General features: G+C 35.6%; 1 protein-coding gene across 9 annotated transcripts in view; it reads left to right on the top strand.

The window, feature by feature from the left end:
• LOC145278018 (monocarboxylate transporter 14-like) overlaps positions 1-21,371 on the top strand; it is a 98,757-nt gene that overhangs the window by 15,090 nt on the left and 62,296 nt on the right. For 5 of the 9 annotated variants that reach the window (XM_080130214.1, XM_080130220.1, XM_080130219.1 and 2 more), the window contains exons 2-3: positions 6,282-6,544; positions 18,004-18,150. In XM_080130214.1, coding sequence (XP_079986340.1) covers positions 6,298-6,544; positions 18,004-18,150 — 394 coding nt within the window. In that variant the 5' untranslated portion in view covers positions 6,282-6,297. The remainder of the gene's footprint in view (positions 1-6,281; positions 6,545-18,003; positions 18,151-21,371) is intronic. The other 4 variants (XM_080130213.1, XM_080130218.1, XM_080130217.1 and 1 more) reach the window with 4 other exon arrangements.

The raw sequence follows: 21,371 nt of genomic DNA, 5'->3' as shown, positions 1-21,371 counted from the left end.
AACGAGGTTAATACAAGAGTGCCCAATACGGAAGTAGAGCAAGTTATATATTCAATTTGTCTTTACATAAGCGGTAATTTGTTGCTACAGTCATGAACATGTTTCGGTCTTCTAGTTTTCAGTAACTAGAGACCTCTTCAGGCAACAACGCTTATATTCAAAAGCGGAATTCTTGACTGTGTAGCAACAAATTACTGCTTATGTAAAGACAAATTGAAAATGCATATATATATATATCTATCTATATACCTATAATTCCGTATTCCTTTGGTGTGTAGTGATATTCATATTAAAAACCCTATTTTTCTATTTATTTAAAAAGAAAATTCAATTTTGTTATATATGAGTTATCGAATTGCATTCATTAGCAAAAGATCTAACTAATTTGCATATTCTTTTAAACATTCATTTTTAATTAATTCCCTATTAGTTTTTTCAGTTTTCTTATAGGGTGATCACCTTTAGTTAACTATTACGGGTAATTATATTCATGCAGATATTCTACATGATTTATACTTGCGAAATATTTGCGTAAAAAGCTTACAATGAACACAAAATCGTTTCCATATATATTTATGTATACGTATATATTTTTGTTTCATCTAACTGTCTATCTATCTATATATCTATAAAAGTGAACGTGTCTGTCTGTCTGTGTGTCTGTGTGTCTGTCTGTCTGTGTACATTTCCCTACGCAATAACTGTCAATTTTTAGTCTATAGACTCGAAATTTGAAATACCGGGTACTGAGATTTGGGAAAATCAATGTGACGGGTGTCAGCCAGAAATTTGGCTGTTAAGGGGTCAAATTTCAACGATTTGACCTTTAAGAACTCTACCAAACTCCTCCGACAATTTTGGGTCTAGACACTTGAAATTTTAGATATAGGTTCCTTGAACCTGGATCTAACTTAATAAAGTGATTTGAGCCCGAAACTATAAATTTTAAGGGGTCATAATAGGGGTCAAATTAAAAAAAAAATTTACTCTTTTTTTTTTTTTTTGCTCAGCATACACCTCCAAACACCCGGGCAACGCCGGGCTGAAATGCTAGTATATATATATATATATATTATATATATATATATATATATATATATAGTTGTTATATCGTAGATTATTATGAATAACAAGTCATTACTGGGGTTGTACAGAAAGGATTTATTTAGTTAAAAAGGTACACACATTTCTAAGCGTTCATTGACAACTTAGTACTAAATTCTGTCTCCCACGTGAGGAGAGTTTGCTAGTCTTTTTATAGACGTAACAGTCCATTCATTTGAGGGGTGTTGGATCAGTCCATTATATCACCTTCCTTCCAAGCTAAATTCTTCCCTAGAATTTCGCTTCACCATTTTTTTCTTTTTTGACTTTGTCCAAAAAATTCAGTTCTTTTTCTTTTACTTCTCCTTAAAATTTGCGTTTGCGAATTTTTGGATTTTGGAGAGTGACTTGTATTTTCAGTTACTGGTGCTTCCTTTTTTGGAGGCTCTATGTGAAAAATATCATACAGTACTTCCATCGGCACTTCATTGTTTTTAACTATTTCAATATATCAGGGTCTGAGTTGGTTTATATGTTTTTTGTGGGAAAATGTCTGACCTTTTATAATGTAGACCATTCTTCCAATTCTTTTTGAGATTATGCCTTCTTCCCAAAAACTCTTCCCTGCCCGATAATTGTTGAAAAAAACTTTATCCCCGTCCTTGTATATCTTGTATCGTCCATTATCTTTTACACTTTTTTTTACTTTTTTACTCGGAATTAACCGGTCGAACACAGAGCGCACTTTTCTGGCAAACATTATTTCCGCTGGGGATAAATTTGCATTTGTATTCGGATTAGGCGTTATCCTGTATACTGCTAAAAATTTCTGAAGACTTTTTCTTCCGTGTCGATGTTATCGTTCTTTTTTAACGCTCGTTTAAAAGTATCGACAAATCTTTCAGCTTGTCCGTTAGATCGAGGGCTATAAGTTGGTGTTGTGACATGCTCTATGGCCATTGACTCACAGTAGATCTTAAATTCTTGACCTTTGAACATGGTGCCATTATCACTAACAATTGTTTTTGGTACGCCAAAACGCCCAAATACCTCGTCCAACGCCTTTATTGTGTTTGCCGCTGTAGGATGTTTGAATTTAAAAATTTCTGGCCATTTCGACATGCTATCTACTATTACCAGGTAATAATATCCTTTTAGAGGTCCTGCGTAATCTATATGGATCCGCGTCCATGGTATATCTGTTTTAGGCCAAGGTTGCGTCTTAATGGGCGGCGCTTTTGCTGCTAGTTGGCAACCCTTACATAATTTTATCATTTTTTCTATGTCCTGATCCATTCCAGGCCAGTACGTATATGCTCTCATTAGTGCTTTCATTCTGGAGATTCCAGGATGTCCCATGTGGAATTCTTTTAAAATTCTCTTCTGTAATACTTGAGGTATTACCACTCTATCTGCGTACATTAGAGTTTCATCGCACTTTGAAAATGGAAAAACGGTTAATCCTTTCCTCTTTTCTTTTTGTCCCACTTATTTTTTTATCATGTTAATGTATTCATCTGTTCTTGCTGCTTTCTTTATTTCCTCAAGTGTTACTGGAAGTTCCATAACAGTATTTATTAATATATCTGTTAGTTCATTTTCTTCTTTTAGTGCAGCTATAACAGTTTCTTCAAGTAATTCAGTTTTATTTGGGATCAACCTGGACAACCCATCTGCGTGTGCAATTTTGCTGGATGCTAGGTGTTTCATTTTAAAATTGTAGTTTAACAGAATCATGCTCCATCTTTGTAACCTATTAGCCGTATGAGTAGGAACTCCTTTTTTGGAACCAAAAATAGATAACAAAGGTTTGTGGTCTGTTTCCAATATAAAAAATCTTCCATGGATGAACCTATGAAATTTCCTCATAGCGTATACAATTGCCAGACCTTCTTTTTCTATCTGATTATAATTTTTTTCTGCGGGTAGCAAAACCCTTGAGGCATGAATAATTGGTTTAGTCGATCCATCTTTGAGTCTGTGTAGTAGCACAGCACCTAAACCGTATTCGCTCGCATCTGCTGCTACAATTAATTCTTTTTTCGGATCGTAGTGAGCTAGTGCTAAATCCGATAACAGACATTTTTTAATCTTTAGGAATGCTTTATCACATTCTTTTGTCCAGAGCCATTTTTTATTCCTTTTCAATAATTCGTTTAAAGGTGCTCTTAGTTCATGCATCTTTGGGATATAAGAATTATAATAATTTGCTAGTCCCAAAAATGACTGTAGCTGCACTATATTTTCTGGTCTAGGCATGTTTTTGATTGCTTCAGTCCTATTAGGATTAGGTTTTCTACCATTTCGATCAATCACTTGTCCCAAATATTCAATTTTGTCCATCCCAAAATTACATTTTTCGAGAGCCACTTTCAATCCATAGTTTGATATTCTCTCGAATACTTTGCCAATGTGGATTTTATGCTCTTCCACATTTTTACTTCTTATAAGGATGTCATCTAGATAAGCCATAGCAAAATCCAAACCTGCTAGCATTGTATCCATAATTTGCTGGAACAAATTTGGGGCTACTTTTAAACCAAAAGGCAAACGTTTTAGTGAAAATAGTCCTTTATGGGTATTTAATGTCAGGCACTTAGCACAATCTTCCTGGACTTTTACTTGCCAATACGCTTCAGACAAATCAATTTTTGTAAAAATTTTTCCTCCGCTTAACTTCGAAAAAATTTCCTCTGGGGTAGGAAGCGGGTAGTTATGCTCCTTGAGACAATCATTTAGACCTGTCGAAAAGTCCGCGCATACCCTGATTTTATTATTTTTCTTAACGTAAACCGTGGGTGAAGCCCATTCAGAGTAGTCCACTTTTTCTATTACTCCAATATCTTGAAGTCTCTTTAATTCTTTATAGTTTCTAATGCTGAATATGGAACCTTTCTTTTGGGTTTGAAAACTGGTTTAGCTTCGTCCTTTAGTTCAAATTTCACCTCCGTTTTCGTGCAGCAACCGAAACCTTCAGAGAATACCTCTTTAAAGTCTTTTTTTAATTCGTCAATAAACTTTCCTGGTAGTTTAGACTTTTCTAAACCCGCCAGACTTACTTTATTGCAAAATGAGCTCATGGGTTTTCCCCATAAATTAAAAAGAATCATTAAGTCTATACCGAACAAATTAGAATTTTTCCCCGGTACGACATATAACTTGGTTTTCACAGCATTCTCCTTTAGAGACACATTGGTAAAAAATTCACCCTTAAATTTTAGTTTATTTCCAGACACACTTCTGGCAATTTTTTTGTATTTTGTAACTTTTGAAACCCAATTTTCTTCCAAGTTACTTCGTCAATTATACTTATGTCGCTTCCCGTATTTAGAAGACAGTCCACATTACAGCCATTAATTTTAATTTTAATATATTTTCTTTTATCACACCTAGACTCATTTTTAGAACCAATGGTCTTTATTTCTGCTTTTCGGTATTTTCCTTTCCTGCATACCGTTGATTTATGGCCTTTTTTATTACATTTGTTACATATTTTGTATTTAAAGTAACAATCTTTAGTGAAGTGGTTTTTTCCCCCACATGTCTTACAGGATTTTTCGTGTGCACATTTCATCACCCTTTCCATTTTTTTTTCTTCAAAATTTTTTCCTTCGATGCTTGTATTGTCCTGCTTTAAATTTAACAGTTTCTGACACTCTTCCGTAACTTTTTGTAACGTTATTTCTGTGTCTTGGTTCATAATGGATAATATCCTTGAACGAATATCCTTATCTTTAGAGGCTGTTAAACCTTGCACAAAGATTAGACTTTTAAACATATCCTCTTTGAGGTCTTTTAATTTAAAGGATTCACAATGAGCATTCACTTTCCCTGCATAAGTAATAAAATCTTCGTCCTCCTGCTTCGTGATATTTAAACATTTATAACGTGTATAGAATAGACTATCTCGTTCACTGAAAATGTTTGACAATATTTTTATTGTTTTACTAAAAGAAATCTCTTCAGGTTTCTTTTGCAGGATAAAATTCGTATACTTTGTATTTTCCTGAGATCCAAGTTTTTGAAGAAGAAGGATAATCTTCTCTTCGTTTGTCCAAGACTGACATCTCTTAGCAAAACTATTTTCGTATCTCCGAAAACATGCCGGAAAAGTTAACCCATTTGTCGGCTCGTATACAAATTCGGATAAAGAATTTGCTATTCCTTCAGGAGTGAAACGACAATCTTTCTGTTGCGTTAAAATACTCTGTAGTATTTCGCTTTGCTTCAACTGCTGCTTCTGAAGTAATTCCATTTGTTTTTGTTGAGCAAACAATGCCAATTGCATAGTTCTAGTGAATTTCTCTAATTGCTCCATGTTAAAAAATTTTTTTTTTTTTCACAAAACCACACAATTAAACAAAAGATTAACTCATATGTCCTATAAATTCAATGAATTAAAAGCACGATGTCCTTCCGAAGAGAAGAAAAAAAAAACAAACACTTCCAGCCGAATAAAACTTGAAATGGACACTCCTTTTTTTTTTTTAAATATTCTTTTAAAAAAAAATGTTCGTTTCAAAATGTCAATTTCTTCTTTTTTTTTTTTTTAGGAACGTAACCGACTGAAACACTTACTTTTTAAATGTTGGCTCTGTCGAAGTTTTTCTTTTTTCTTCTTCCTTCTTTGGATTTCTTTTGTTTTATGCTCGTTAATCTTCTTGTGTGCTTATTCCTTCGCTTTGTTTTTTAGTGAGTTTCGTTCGAATTCTTCGTCGCCAGTTGTTATATCGTAGATTATTATGAATAACAAGTCATTACTGGGGTTGTACAGAAAGGGTTTATTTAGGTAAAAAGGTACACACATTTCTAAGCGTTCATTGACAGCTTAGTACTAAATTCTGTCTCCCACGTGAGGAGAGTTTGCTAGTCTTTTTATAGACGTAACAGTCCATTCATTTGAGGGGTGTTGGATCAGTCCATTATATCAATAATGAAATAAGAATTACAGTTAAGTTTACCAAAATGATCCAAGATGGCAAAACTAAAGTATATTATAAATATTAAAGAATTAATATTTACGAAGTAATCTTATTTAGTGTTTCCTTTATAAAATTAGATGTTTTTAACTTTTTCAAAGTGTTTTTAACATGTTTTATTAACTACTTGTCCTTATATATATATATATATATATATATATATATATATATATATATATATATATATTAATACATGAAAAAATCCTACAATTTGATGAACAACCTTCTCGGTTTTTTACAATTTTTGTCATCTTTTAGTAGGTATAGGAACCAGATGAAAAAGACGAATATGGTGAGACCTGAATTCGGAGTTGTCAGTCAACCGGAAACAGAAATACAACCGCCCGATGGAGGTTGGGGATGGGTAGTATGTTTTGCAGTTTTTTTAACCAATTTTTCGGTCATCGGAATGGTTTCAATCAATGGCGTTTTACTTCTAGAAGTTCTGGAGCTTTTCCACGAGTCCCTCTCAAAAACGACGGTCGTTTTCTCACTCATTTCCGGTGGGGTAATGTTTGGTGGTAAGTATACTTGTCAACTATCAGGTTGACAAGAAAGTTCTTGCGGTTTTAAAATTTTAAATTCAGATAAATACATCTCGGTTCAGACAAGAATTTATTGATCGAACAAACCACTATCAGAAACAACACACTTTTGCAAACGCAAAACAAGTGTATTTATGGCAGTAACTTAAAAATCTTCTGAATGAAGTCGCTGAAGGCGTTTTTGATATCGCTTAGTGTTGTGTCTGCACAAATAATTAACAAGAACATGGAAAGTAAAGGTATACAATAATATATTAGGAAGAAAAGTTATATACATATTTACATGTCTTCAGATATACTTCAGTTGGAGATATTCTGGCAGGTGGCGTGTTGCATGTCTTACTGGAGGCAATATAGGCGTGTTGCCTATTTGGCGGTCGGTTGCCGAACTCTCCCAGTATTGGTGATTGATACCTTTATATATCTCACTCACCCGCCTATGATAATTAGTAGGCGTCTCCACAACACCCTCCTCCCAAGATCTGAAGTCGTGTAGATTTCAATATCTTTTTCTCTTGGGGTTCATTATAATTGGTTCTGTAAACTTTCTTTTCCTTCCTGATCTTCTCGGTTCGGGCATGGTTTGTTGTGGTTCGATATCAAACGCTTCGTATAGTATATCAATTGGATCTTCCTTTTCATCAGGTTTGTCATGTTCGTTGTCTTTTATATGACGTTTTCTCAATTGATTTTGATGTCTTTTGTGTATCCCTTTTGGACCTTTTATCATGTAGAACAAGTCGCCGATACGTTTATCTACCGAACCAAACTCCCAATATGAAATATTATTTTTCATACATTTAAAATATATACGATCACCACGTTTAAACCTTTTACGTGATGTGTGCGTAGTTTGATGGACGATTGCTTGCTTTGGTATTAATTTATCAAATGGTGATTTTATTTTTCTAACAAACATTAATTCTGCTGCCGATAATTTCGATGGTGTATTAGAGTTCTTAGTTATCCTGTATATTTTCAGGAATTGTTGTAATGCGTTATCCGTCGGGGCCCCTATTAATTTTCTAAGTGCACGTTTTATCGTGTCTACGAACCTTTCCGCTAATCCATTTGATGTAGAGTGAAACGGTTGTGTAGTTATATGTTTTACCTGAAAAGTGTCACAAAAGTCCTTGAAATCACTTGATGTAAATTGTGTTCCGTTATCTGTGACTATAATGTCTGGCACACCAAAACATGCAAATATTTCATGCAGAAAACTTATTGTGTTATTTGTCGTGGGGTTCTTGAAACACTTTATTTCAGGCCATCTGGAAAAATAATCTATTACGATTAGGTAGTATTGTCCTTCGGTCCAGCAAAGTCTATATGAATACTTGACCATGGATAGTCAGTTTTTTTCCAAGGTTTATGGACTATCAGTGGTACCTTAGCGGCTAACGCACAACCTTTACACTTATTTACTGTTAGTGCAATATCCACATCCATGTTACGCCAGTAAACGTAACTCCGCATAAGTGCCTTCATCCTATTTATACTCGGGTGTCCTGTATGAAAATCACGTAAGATCTTTTTCTGCAAGGTTTGTCGAGATAACAACTCTTTCACTATATAACAAAACATCATTGCATACGGAAAATATGCTTTGCGTTTTTTTCATCATTTTTCCTTATTTTTTCTTTATGTCTGTGATGACATCGTCATTTTCAGCCTCTCTTTTTATATCGGTTAACGTGACTGGTAATTCTTTTATTATATTCGCCACCATGTTGTTTTTCTCATAATTGGAACGTATAGCTGCAATTACTGACTCTTCAAGGGTTTCCTCCATTTTCGGTATAAGCCTTGTCAGGCCATCCGCATGACGTATTTTTTTCGAATCCAGATGTTTTATTTGAAGTCATAATTTAGCAAGATCGTACCCCAACGGAGTAGGCGATTTGCCGTATATACTGGCAAGCCCTTTTTTGAGCCGAAAATTGTCACTAGAGACTTGTGATCTGTTTCCAGCATAAAGTGTCTCCCGTACAGGTAACGGTGGAATTTCGTCACCGCGAAAATGATGCTTAACCCCTCTTTTTCTATTTGAGAGTAAGCCTTTTCTGCCGGAAATAGTGTTCTGAATTTGTTCTGACTTTTTTTACGTACACCGTAGGGGCTGCCCAGACGCCAGTTTCGATTTTCGATAAGATGCCTGTTTTTTCGAGTCAATCTAGTTCGCTATTTATTTTGTCTAAACCGGCGAACGATACGTTCTGTTTTTTCTTAAACACCGGTGTTGCATCCGTTTTTTAGCTCAAAGTAAAATCTCCACACACCTTAGCATAAAAGATCTTTTAAAAGCCGAAGGATATAAAAATCGATACAAACGCAGACAACTAAAATAATCAGCCAAAGAACTCTACAACAATTCCGACATCATTATACGAATGGCCGACAAATCTAACATGAACACAATCTTAAATAAAACCGACTATAACACGAAAATAAACAACATTTTCTGTGATAAAATAACATTTAAACCACTCACAAAAATCGTACAGAACAACTAAAAAAACAAATTAACCAAATTATAACAGAAAATAACGCTGAAATTGAAACAATAAAATTTATTAAAATAATAGGAGACTATAACCCGGCTACATATACGGGGAAATTAAAACTCACCAAGCAGGATGCCCTCTAAGAAGCACAATCTCTCAAATCCCAACCCCAGTATATAATATCGTTAAAACAATCAATAACATTATCCAACCTAATATACATAGTAAATACTGCATAAAATCTACCACCGACTTCATCGACTTTTTAAAATTGCCTCCCAACAAATGCATAACCGAATCCGTTCACGCCGAACACTCCTTTACTAATGTCCCTATAAATGACATAATTAAAATAATCATTAATCAAGTATACAACCACAATACACTACCCCCTCGAGCTACACAGTCCAAAACCCTCGAAAAGTTACTATTAAAATGCACCACACAAGTTCTCTTCACCACCAATACGGGAAAATATACATCCAAATAGATGGCGTTTTAATGGGATCACCTCTAGGCCCAAGATTCGCAGAATACTATATGATCCACCTCGAAAATAAAATCTTCTTAGATTAAAAAATAAACCAACTATCTATGTCCGATATGTCGATGATATATTCATTGCAGCCGAATCAATACAAGACATTGAAAAACTCAAACTACACTTAGAAACACAATCCGACCTCAAATTCACCTACGAACCAAACAAAGATAATAAAATACCATTTCTAGACGTACTAGTAGATTCAAGCAATCCCACTAAATACACAACTTCAACATACAAAAACCTACCAACAATAACGCAGTACTCCTGCATTACCATAGTGAATACCCAGACAAATATAAAACTTCCCTTATAAAAAGAATGTATTCACCGTGCATACAGTATAGCACCAACTCGACAAATATTTTGCAAATGGCTAACAAACATACAACAAACCCTAATAAACAATAACTTTCCCAATAAAATCGTTGATAAGCACATCAAACTCTATTTAAACTCACTCCACAACAAAAACATAAACCCTAACCCTAGCAAAAACGACACAAACAAGATATACTATAAAACCAACTACACACTAACTAAAAAACAGATGAAAAAATAATAACAAACCTAATTAAAAGATACACCAGACCCACCGACTAAAACAAAAAGATCAAACTAATAATATATTATACTAAATTTAAAACTTTCAATTTAATAATTAAAAACAATAATAATACTAACACGACACTAAATCACACTAATGTAGTGCATGAATAGCAGTGTCAGAAATTTCGTGAAAATAGTGAATAATTCCACCTCATCTTTCCAAGCTTATAACTCCTCGAAAAATGTAATTCAAGCCGTAATTTTTTTTCAATTAAAGGAGCAAGGACCAAGGTTTTATTAAAAAAACAAAACAAAAAAAAACCAATATGTTTTTCTTTTAAAAAAGGTTTTAAACTTCGGACTTTACAGGTAAATTTCTAAAAAAGCGATTTTTTTTTGTTTTAAATTTGAATATATTATTTATCGACCTTTTCTCTTCAATTTGTGATATATAAAACTCCCCGACATAAATTAATTATTTACTTTTTAATAGACATTTCAAAATGAGAGGCGTGAATTGTTCGACCCCCTGTCTTTCCTCGAAAAATGTAATTCAAGCCCTAATTTCCTTTCAATTAAAGGAGCAAGGACCAAGGTTTCATTAAAAAAAAAGACAAAAAAAAAAACAATGTGTTCTTATAAAATAAGGTTTTAAACTTCGGACTTTACAGGTAAATTTCTAAAAAAGGGATTTTTTTTTATTTTAAATTTGAATATATTATTTATTGACCTTTTCTCTTCAATTTGTGATATATAAAACTCTCCGACATAAATTAATTATTTATTTTTTAAGAGAAAGTTGAAAATGGGTGACACTTGGGGGGGGGCGTGAATTAAAAAAAAAACGTTTGTCTAAAATATTATATTCGATTTATTGGAAAGAACATAAAATTTCACATTGACCCTGAAAATATCGTAAAAATAGAATCAATAGAAAAATTTTGATAGATTTTTAAAGTTTAAAAATTGAAAAATATTGAGTTCGGAAAATTCATTACTGTTTAAAAAATATATATATTTCTATTACTTTTAAAACAACTGTAATAGTTTATTTTGGAAGTATAATCCATAAAGAAAATAAATAACCCACTTTTAACAGAGAAATTACGAGATTTTTATATTGTATTCGCAGTTTCGTGTTAGGGGTGTCAAAAATTCCTACAAAAATTTTGATACTGCTAGTGCATGAATTTATTTGCCCCTTCGAAGAATGTCTCCGTACCCACTCTAAAAACTCATACAACGCATACATAGACCATACAACAACAACAACACTCTCTTGACGACTAACCTATCATTTAGCTGACAATAATGCCATAAAACAACATCTAAGATCTCACGATAAAAACCTACAGTCGTCCGACATTAGGAATATATTAACTAACAATACTAATAATCAGATACCTTAACAACTGCACACTACGACTAACATTAAAGCCATAATTATAAAAAAAAAACGACAGCCCTTTTTAAATCAGATCTCATTTAATACCGGGACAAATGTATAAACAGTATTTAATAACTAACTAAAAACTAAATAAATAAACTATGCAATGAGAAATTTTAAATTAAAAAAATAAATAAAATAATTCGCCCCAATAGTCAATTAAAAAATATATAATTACACCAAGCCTCAAAGAAAAAGAAAAAGAAAACGAAAACAACAATCGCTCCTGAAGATAATCGGATCCACCGATAGAAAGCGACTGAGAAGAATATGGCCGAAAAACAACCTTCGGGTGCCATTCTGTATAAGTTACCTACTGAAATTAAAAAGATCGCCCGGCAAATTGAAAAATTATCCATTAAAATCGGAAAAAAGAATAACTTTGTCGTGTTCAATCAGACGTGTCTAAATAATGACTTGCTATCAATATATATATATATATATATATATATATATATATATATATATATATATATATATATATATATATATATATATATATATATATGATGGACTCTCCCGTCGATTTCGACGTATGAGGTTCGGACAACCCATATTTCTAAAACTCATTCATGCTTTTGCATCTGATGACTTTTTAGTCCAGCGAGGGACTTGCAGGCAAGGCCACAAATAGAACATGAATGTGGATTTAATGCTGCAGATATTGGTTCGGCTGGTAGTCGTTTTGCTCTTACTCTGTTTTCTTTCAGTTGCCTTAAGCTTTCAGATTGAAACCTCTGGAGACCTTCAAAACACCTTGATCACCATCCTTTTCGGTCATTCACCTCATCTTCAAGACTCCTGTATGGTATGTTCACTGCAGACAAGTTACTCTTCAACTTGTCCTTGTACCTAAGCCAAGAACGTCCGACAATTCTTTTACCACCCTCAAATTGACTGTACATCGCAATTTTTGGAATTCTGTCATCGGGCATCCTCAATACATGACTAGCCCACCGCAGGGGCTGGTCATGTATATATATATATACTTTTTGTGACCATAACCTTTAAATATATATATATATATATATATATATATATATATATATATATATATATATATATATATATATATTATAGTAAGTAACCGAGAACCCCATCCTCCTACGTAGACCCCTACTACCATGTCTCCTTCTACAACATCAGGGGTCTACGTTCTAACCTTCCAGAGGTTGAAACCCAATTACAGGAGACGAAACCTGACATATTCTTTCTAAGCGAAACTGGAATAGGGCCGACCACCTCCCTAGATGAGTTCATAATTAAAGGATACTCTAACTTAACATCTAAATCTGACTCCCAAGATCGCCACGGGCATGGAATATGTGCCTACATTAAAGATGGCTTCCCATGTGGCAGGGATATCTCCAAAGAAAACCCTAATCTACCTTATAGGTGCTTCTGGGTTGCACTTGCTTACATCACCGCGTTTATATTTGCCCTCTATCGCCTCCACAACAGCGGAGTTACTGTATTTAAGAGTATATCAGAGAAAATTGACCACATCCTGTCTGCTCATCCCTCGGCTAACATTCACATTTGCGGTAACTTCAATGTCCATAATGTGGAATGGCTGGCCCACTTAAATAAGACTGATGATGAGGGGAGGTTCTGTCATGATTTTGCCATTGCCTATGACCTCACTCAGATTGTCCGCGAGACCACCCGTGTGCCTGATACTACCAGTCAGTACACAAGCCTTCTAGACCTTTTTCTATCCACTTCCCCTGAGCTATGCTCATGTTACGTTTTATCTTCTCCGGGATCCTCCGACCACTGCGTCGTATCAGTTAAGATAAAAATGAAATATAATAAATCTACAGACGTACCTCTCCACCGTACTGTATACCAATACTCTATGGCGGACTGGGATAGCTTCCGTACATTCATATCTGATCTACATATCCATTTCATGTTTAAAAAGGATGTGTCCTCTATAGTATCAGACCTGACCGAATGGTTACTTGTAGGCATAGACCAATTCATACCATCCAAAAAATTCCAACAAAAACTTAATAGCCAGCCATGGTTCCCCCCTGAATGTGCTGCTGCCATCGCACACAGAAATCACTTTTTCCATAGCTATCAACGTAATAGATGCACTGAAACTAAAGCTACTGTCAGGATCGCCTGCAACCACTGTAAAAGAGTAATAAAAAATGCAAGAGAACTATATGCTCAATCTGTTAAATCGAAAGTAGCTCTGCAGCGGCTTGGTTCCCACCAGTTCTGGCAAATAGCAAATAGGATCCTAAACAGAAACGTGCGTTCTATCCCAACCATTATCAATTGACCAGAGGTCATCTCGACAGCATCCGACAAGGCCAAACTATTTGCCAAAAACTCTGCGGCAAATTCTACCCTGTGCGATGAAGGCCATCAACTCCCCATATTCCCTCCTATAACAGACAACACGCTATGCAACATACAAATATCTGTGCGTGAGGTCGCCAAGCTAATCAAGAACCTTGACCTCAGTAAAGCAACTGGTCCTGACGGTATTCCAATTATAGTGTTAAAAAATTACAACCAGAACTTGCCCACATACTTACAAAACTGTTTAAGCGTTGCCTTAAGAAGTGCTTCCCAACACCCTGGAAAACCTCATCAGTATATCCTGTATTTTAGAATTCAGGTGATAAGTCATCCCCCTCTCAGTACAGACCAATAAGTCTCCTGTGTGTCATGAGTAAGTTGCTGGAATCCATAATAAATAGAGAAGTAGTCAACCACCTCAGCAGCAATAAACTTCTTAGCGACACACAATATGGTTTCCGCTCTGTTAGGTCTACAGCAGATGTGCTAACGGTTATATCTCATAGGATTAGCGAATCTCTCGACAAAGGCTTCATTTCTAGGGCAATTGCTCTCGACATATCAAAGGCCTTCGCTAAGGTTTGGCATAAAGGCCTACTACACAAGATTTCCAGCTACGGTATAATTGGAAATGTTTTCTCGATCATTAAATCATTTCTCTCAGATAGGCTCATAAGAGTAGTGGTTGATGGGCAGAAATCAGAGGCCGACAGTATTAATGCTGGAGTCCCTCAGGGGTCCATACTGGGCCCAACTCTCTTCCTGATCTACATCAATGATCTCCCAAAACACATACTAAAATCTTTCGTTGACATCTATGCTGATGACACGACCATCTATGGCAACAAATCAAAGGCCGTAAATGATGATGTTCTCTCTGATTCTCTCTCCTCTGATCTTGAGCGCGTGGTACAGTGGGGAAAGAGGTGACTAGTTACCTTTAATGCATCTAAGACCAAGCTCCTATCTCTACATCATAAACGCTCTGAGCCCCATCTGGCATCAATTGAAATGGATGGCTCTCATCTAGGGGAGGCCCCATGTTTTGATAAGCTTCTGGGTTTGACCTTTACTCCTGATCTTAAATGGAACACATACATCAAGTCTGTGGCCAAGGTCGCTGGGAAAATGGTAGGATCCTTCTACCGCTCCAGAAGATATATCACTAATGATGCAATTCTCTATCTATATAAGAGCCAAGTACGTCCAAAGATAGAGTATTGCTGCCACATCTGGGCTGGAGCTGCTAAAAACAGCCTATCCTGCCTTGACAGAGTACAAAATAGACTTCGTGGCTTGATGGGGGATGCCCTTTTCTTTACCCTGCAATCTCTTTCCCACAGAAGAGACGTAGCGAGCCTGTCGTTGTTCTATCGTTATTTCCATGGCAAGTGCTTGTCTGAGCTTCATTCTCTGGTCTCCCCTCGCCAATCTTATTCAAAAAACACCCGACTAGCTGAAACCACCGTCAGTAATTTCCCCACTCCTTATCTGTGCCTAAATCAAAACGTATATTCCATGAAAAAAGCTTCTTTCTTAGAACTGCACGCCTGTGGAACTCTGTTCCGCTTGCCTGATTCCCTCCTGACTTCAACCTGGATGTCTTCAAGTCCAACACAAACAAATTCCTGATGAACCGCCCCCCCCTAAGTAATGACACTTTATCGATTCTCCAATACTATTGCTACACTATCCCATTGATTACTGTACACACAATAACCCTTATCCCCGAGTGGCCATTGGGCCTTGATAAGTGGTGAATTCCATGTAAAAAAAAAGTTATAAAATATATATGGCGAGTAAGCTAAACTGAATATACCGCGTTTCATCCACTCTCAGTCTCTTCAGGCTGATAAGCCTGGAGGTCCCTAGGGTGGATGAAATGCGGAATATTCAGTGTAGCTTAATCACCATATATATTTTATAACTTACTAACTAGCTCTACGTACGTAATGAGCACTTTTGAAGTAAATACTTAAAGTTTATGCATAAATTTATACTTTCGTATATTAATTTTATGTGAGTAAATGAAGTAGTTATATATATATATATTATTTATTTATTTATTTATTTTATTCAATTTTCACCCCAAACAAGGCACAGTGCCACTTTGAAGCAGGGGGCTACTATTAGGGACTTAATTAGCGGGGTCATTATGAAGGGAGATGAGTAGAAAGATGTTTGTTAACATTACACTTGAACTTCTGCATATCATTGCAGTTGGGAAAGCAGAATCCCGGAAGGGAGTTCCAAAGACCCGCAGTTCTGGGGAAGAAACTATTGGAGTAAAAGGCCTTCTTGCACCTAGGGATCTCTACTGTAAAGGGATGAGACTTAGTAGCTTGTCGGGTTTGTCGGAGGTAGTTACGTCGGGGAGGTACAAGTGTTTGCAGTTCGTCAGAGCATTCACCATTAAAGTATTTGTAGAACAGGAAGAGGGATGCAACATCTCGTCGATGGGACAGAGGCTGAAGCCTAGATGACAGTTCAGGACCTATCAGGTTGGCGACTCTCTTTTGAACCCTGTACAGGAGCGAGAGACAAGCAGCAGATGCACCAGCCCAGATGTGACAACGGTACTCTATACATGGGCGAATGGTTGCCTTATAGAGGTATAGGATACTGTCAGGCGTAAGTAGTTTTCTAGCACGGTAGAGGGAGCCAACCTTCCTTGCAGCAGCCTTGGCAATGCTCTCAATGTATCTATTCCAGTTCATATTCCCTGTAAACGTTAGGCCGAGGAGTTTAAAAGTACTTTCAGGCAATGTGTTCTTGGCCATTGCTATTGGTGGCAGAGAAGGTTTCTTGTAGTTATTGAAGGAAACAAGCTTAGTCTTAGCAGCATTGAATGTGACCAACCATTTTTGTTCCCATTCCACTACGGATTGGAGGTCATCCTCTAGTGTTTCTGCCATTTCCTTGGATATGTGTTCATTTGTTTTCTCCTCATATCTGTTATAAAGAGTGGTGTCATCGGCAAATATACCCATCTCCGAAACAATTTTATCAGGGAGGTCATTTATGAATATCAGGAATAATAGAGGTCCAAGGATAGACCCCTGAGGTACTCCCGCATTTTTGTCATATTCGTTGGATGTACGACCGTCGAGGACAACTTTGATTTTTCTATTACTTAAGAAGGATTTAATTACATTATGAATTCTTCCAGTGATTCCATATGATCTAATTTTCCTTAGAAGACCATCGTGCCATACCCTGTCAAAAGCCTTAGATATATCAAGGGCTACCGCTCTACCCTCCCCTGTTTTATCCAATGAACGGTATATACGTTCAGAAACTACAGTTAAGATATCTGTTGTTGAACGGGCTCGCCTGAATCCATATTGTTTGTCAGTCAGGAGTTTAGCAGATGTTAGGTGCTGGACTAGGGCTTGATTAACTAAGGACTCAAATATTTTGGCGAAAAGCGGGAGGAGGCTAATGGGGCGATAATTTAGTGGGTCAGTTCTTTCACCAGAATTCTTGAAGACTGGTACCACAGAGGCGGTTTTCCAGCAGTCGGGAAAACAAGATTCGTTAAGGCATTTATTGTAAAGTTTGGACAGAACTGGAGCAACCTCGGCAGAGCATTTTTTAAATAGCACAGCCGGAATGAGATCTGGTCCACATGCTTTTGAGGTGTCTAGGTTTTTTTATAATAGCATGTACCTGATAAGGGGTGATTTTCAAATATATATAATAGCATGTACCTAAGAAGGGGTGATTTTCAAATATATATATATATATGAACACTCAGTAATGGTTCGCTCGTGATGTTTTGAGTCTGTGTTATTTATTTTTGATTAAATATTTCTCAGTTAATAGATTATCACAACGTATGAGCCGTTATCAAATTATAATTACGTAAAATGTTGTAAAAACTATGCATCTAAGATTGTGTTTTAATTCTTATGTTATCAAGCCCTAGCCATTCTGATTCGTACAAGAGTAATTAAAAAAAGTCCATGTAAGATCAACTTACCGCATTTCTTAAAAGGAAGTTATTGTCTTCAGGTTCTAACGCCATTTTTTTTTCTTTTTTTTTAAATAACACGATCTCAATATCCTTTTTCAGGTCCGTTGGTATCAATTGCGCTAAAATTCAAAGCAAGTCATCGACAGATTATGATGGTCGGAGGAATAATTGCCGCTGCATCAGCTGTTGCCAGTTCTTTTGCTCCCAATATAGAAACGTTGATGCTTACTTATGGAATATTAGTAGGTAAGATAAAATCAAACTTAATTCTTTCCTTGTCTCATAGTGAAACAATAAGTAGTAAGATAGCCTTTCGATTAGTTTATTATAAAGTAACATTGGTTATTGATTAATTCCTAAATACATTTATGGAATTGTGCAAAGATAAGTTTAACCTCATCTTTGGATTATAGATATATGAAATGCTTTGTACCAAACTGAATATGGTCCTGGATATGACCTTAAACTGTATCCAGTGGTGAGGCCCCAGCTTGCCGGCTTTGGGGAGTGTGGAGCCACCCTTTAATTGCCATTGCTCCCAGGTCCACTCTGACCCGGAGTGGTAGTACCTGTTAGGGTCCCAACTAGAAACCGACTTGAAAACAACAAATATATTCTATTAAAAAATGTTTCTTCAAAATCTTTGGATTCGGCATTAAATAACCCGAAAAGGGTTGATATGCCGTAAAACAAAACCAACCAACCAACCAATCAAACTGAATTATAGCTTGTTTATGTATTCAATGTAGTAAAAGAAATAACCTTTAAAAAAGAACGGAACTGAGATACCACGTTTATCGTACATAAAGTGTTCAAAAAGTCAGAACTGGTTTTAAAAGAAGAAAAATAACATAATTCATTAGTTTTATGAGTAAAACTCACTCGTTATTTTTTTAAATAAAATTCACTGATACATTTCAATTCTTCTTTATTAACTACTAGCGAAGATAGCCGTGCTTCACGAGGAACTTTGCTGTACGCTCGGGTACATGCTTCGCGGACACCCTTACACTAAGTGTATATTGTAAGAGCAACTATATCTTAAGGTGTTTAAAATCTTTTAATCACTTCCTGAACTGACTGAAAATCCCATTATAAACTTTAAAACAACCAGATTACATCAAAGTTGACATTTATATTGTTACACATAAAAATTCCAACAGTTACAACGAATCACAATGATTAACATTTGTTTAATTAGTCGAAGGGATGGGTGTGTGGGTGTGATCTGATTTGAGTTCACAAAGAAGTTGGCCGGCATGATGGTGACTCCCGGATGATAAAGATAAAAACACTAATACGGTGTTCATTATCTCCCCAGGTGGGGAAGTTTATGAAGTGCCACACTATGCCCTTGACCGTGAAAAATGGAAAATCATCATGTCAGGTTTGGTCATGATTGGTCCAGTGGTGTTGGCTGTAGGAGAGTATATATATACACACAGACTATGACCTTGAACCTCGACATAAACCGTGTTTTGTGCAGCATCTTTAGGTGGGGAACCATCATCATGCCAGATTTGGTCATGATTGGTCAAGTAGTGTGGGCTATAGGGGAGTATATATACATAGGCTATGATCTTGTATCGTTATGTAGGGGACCATCAGGATCGTTTCAGTAGTGTGGGCTGTAGGAAAGTTGTACACACACACACACGAACGCTGCTACTTTATATATATATATATATATATATATATCTATATATCTATAAAAGTGAACGTGTCTGTCTGTCTGTCTGTGTGTCTGTCTGTCTGTGTACATTTCCCTACGCAATAACTCTGTCAATTTTTAGTCTATAGACTCGAAATTTGAAATACCGGGTACTGAGATTTGGTAAAATCGATGTGACGGGTGTCAGCCAGAAATTTGGCTGTTAAGGGGTCAAATTTCAACGATTTGACCTTTAAGAACTCTACCAAACTCCTCCGACAATTTTGGGTCTAGACACTTGAAATTTTAGATATAGGTTCCTTGAACCTGGATCTAACTTAATAAAGTGATTTGAGACCGAAACTATAAATTTTAAGGGGTCATAATAGGGGTCAAAGTTTTAAAAAATTAACCATTTTTTTTGTTTTTTTTGCACAGCATACATCTCCAAACACCCGAGCAACGCCGGGCACCCCTGCTAGTATATATATATATATATATATATATATATATATATATATATATATATATATATATAATTAGTGTGGCTAGACCAGAACCTTCCCTAGCCGTGGATTGAACCTACAACCATCGTGTTGATAGTCGGCAGTTCTAACCACTGGGCAACGACCTTATAAAATGTCCCTTGAATAAACATTCGCGCATCGCTTTTACAGTGCTCGAGCTGCTAGTTTAGTTACATACAAACAGTTTTTCGTCTTTCAAAATTAGACCAGGCCATCTGATTTCTTTGTAGTTAACTTCTCATAATGCATTTTGGAACAGTTGCTCGGCGTAAGGAGTTCAAATTTCATTTAGGAAACGAGTTAAGAAAGGGGGTGGGTGGAAGCCTATCAGATTGCTTTAATTTTTATAAAAAATTTATACAATATGCAGGACATAAATTAATCAGTGATGTGGAATCAGAATTAGAACCACGAAAGAGCGAGGTAAAGGTTTTAAAGATATATTGAAAAAAAAATGTTATAGAAAGAAGTGACGTAAGCGAAGCTTATTTATTAATCGGATCTTGGTAGAGAATCTCACTCCCCCGAGGTAGCTTGGCTATCGATTATATAGCATCTGGAAAAGTCCATTAAAGGATAGAAACTATCCCAGAACAATAAGTATTCCCTAAATTTCAGATTTTTTTTGGAGTATTATATATGCAACGTATAATAACGTTTTATAAATCTAAGTATGCTTATATATATTTTGGTGAAGCTGAGATAAGCAGGTCCAGCAGACGAGCCTCGTTCTGACATTCGGAAAATTTAGGTTAACAACCGGTGAAGCTACCGAAAAGTAACCCTTTTGAGTGAAGATGGATATAAACAATATTTTTAAAATTAATTTCTTAATTTTATTTAAAAACAAAATGTAAACATATACAAACAAAATATTTTAGAGAATAATTTCTTAATTTTAAATAATAATTGATTGTAAAGAATTTTTTAAATAATTATTGAAAAATATTGCCAAGTGTTGCAAAGCTGGATCTTTGGGATAATAGGGGCGCTTGAAACCCCCCTTCCAAAACGAAAAAAATCTTTAGTATTTTAAAGCGCTTTTTTTTCTTTTTTCTTAAGTTTGAAACACAAATAGTGGCTTGTTAACTTAGAACATAGCGGGAATTCTTCAAGGTTTAAATGAATTGTAATGCTTCTATGGTGGTCGAAAAACGTTTTTCAACCGTCATATTACTTTCTATTTACTTGCCTCCCCACGAGGGCAGAGTTAGACACAAGGTCGGTTTTTAATGTAGAGAAGCATTTATTACTAAAAAACGAAATGGTGAAATATAAAGTTAAACTAA

This window comes from Euprymna scolopes, chromosome 6 (genome assembly GCF_053919585.1).
Source record: "Euprymna scolopes isolate OS-2025 chromosome 6, ASM5391958v1, whole genome shotgun sequence".
NCBI classification, from domain to species: domain Eukaryota; kingdom Metazoa; phylum Mollusca; class Cephalopoda; order Sepiida; family Sepiolidae; genus Euprymna; species Euprymna scolopes.
Note: the sequence above shows the minus strand (reverse complement) of the source record. Positions and strands in the feature narration are given on the sequence as shown.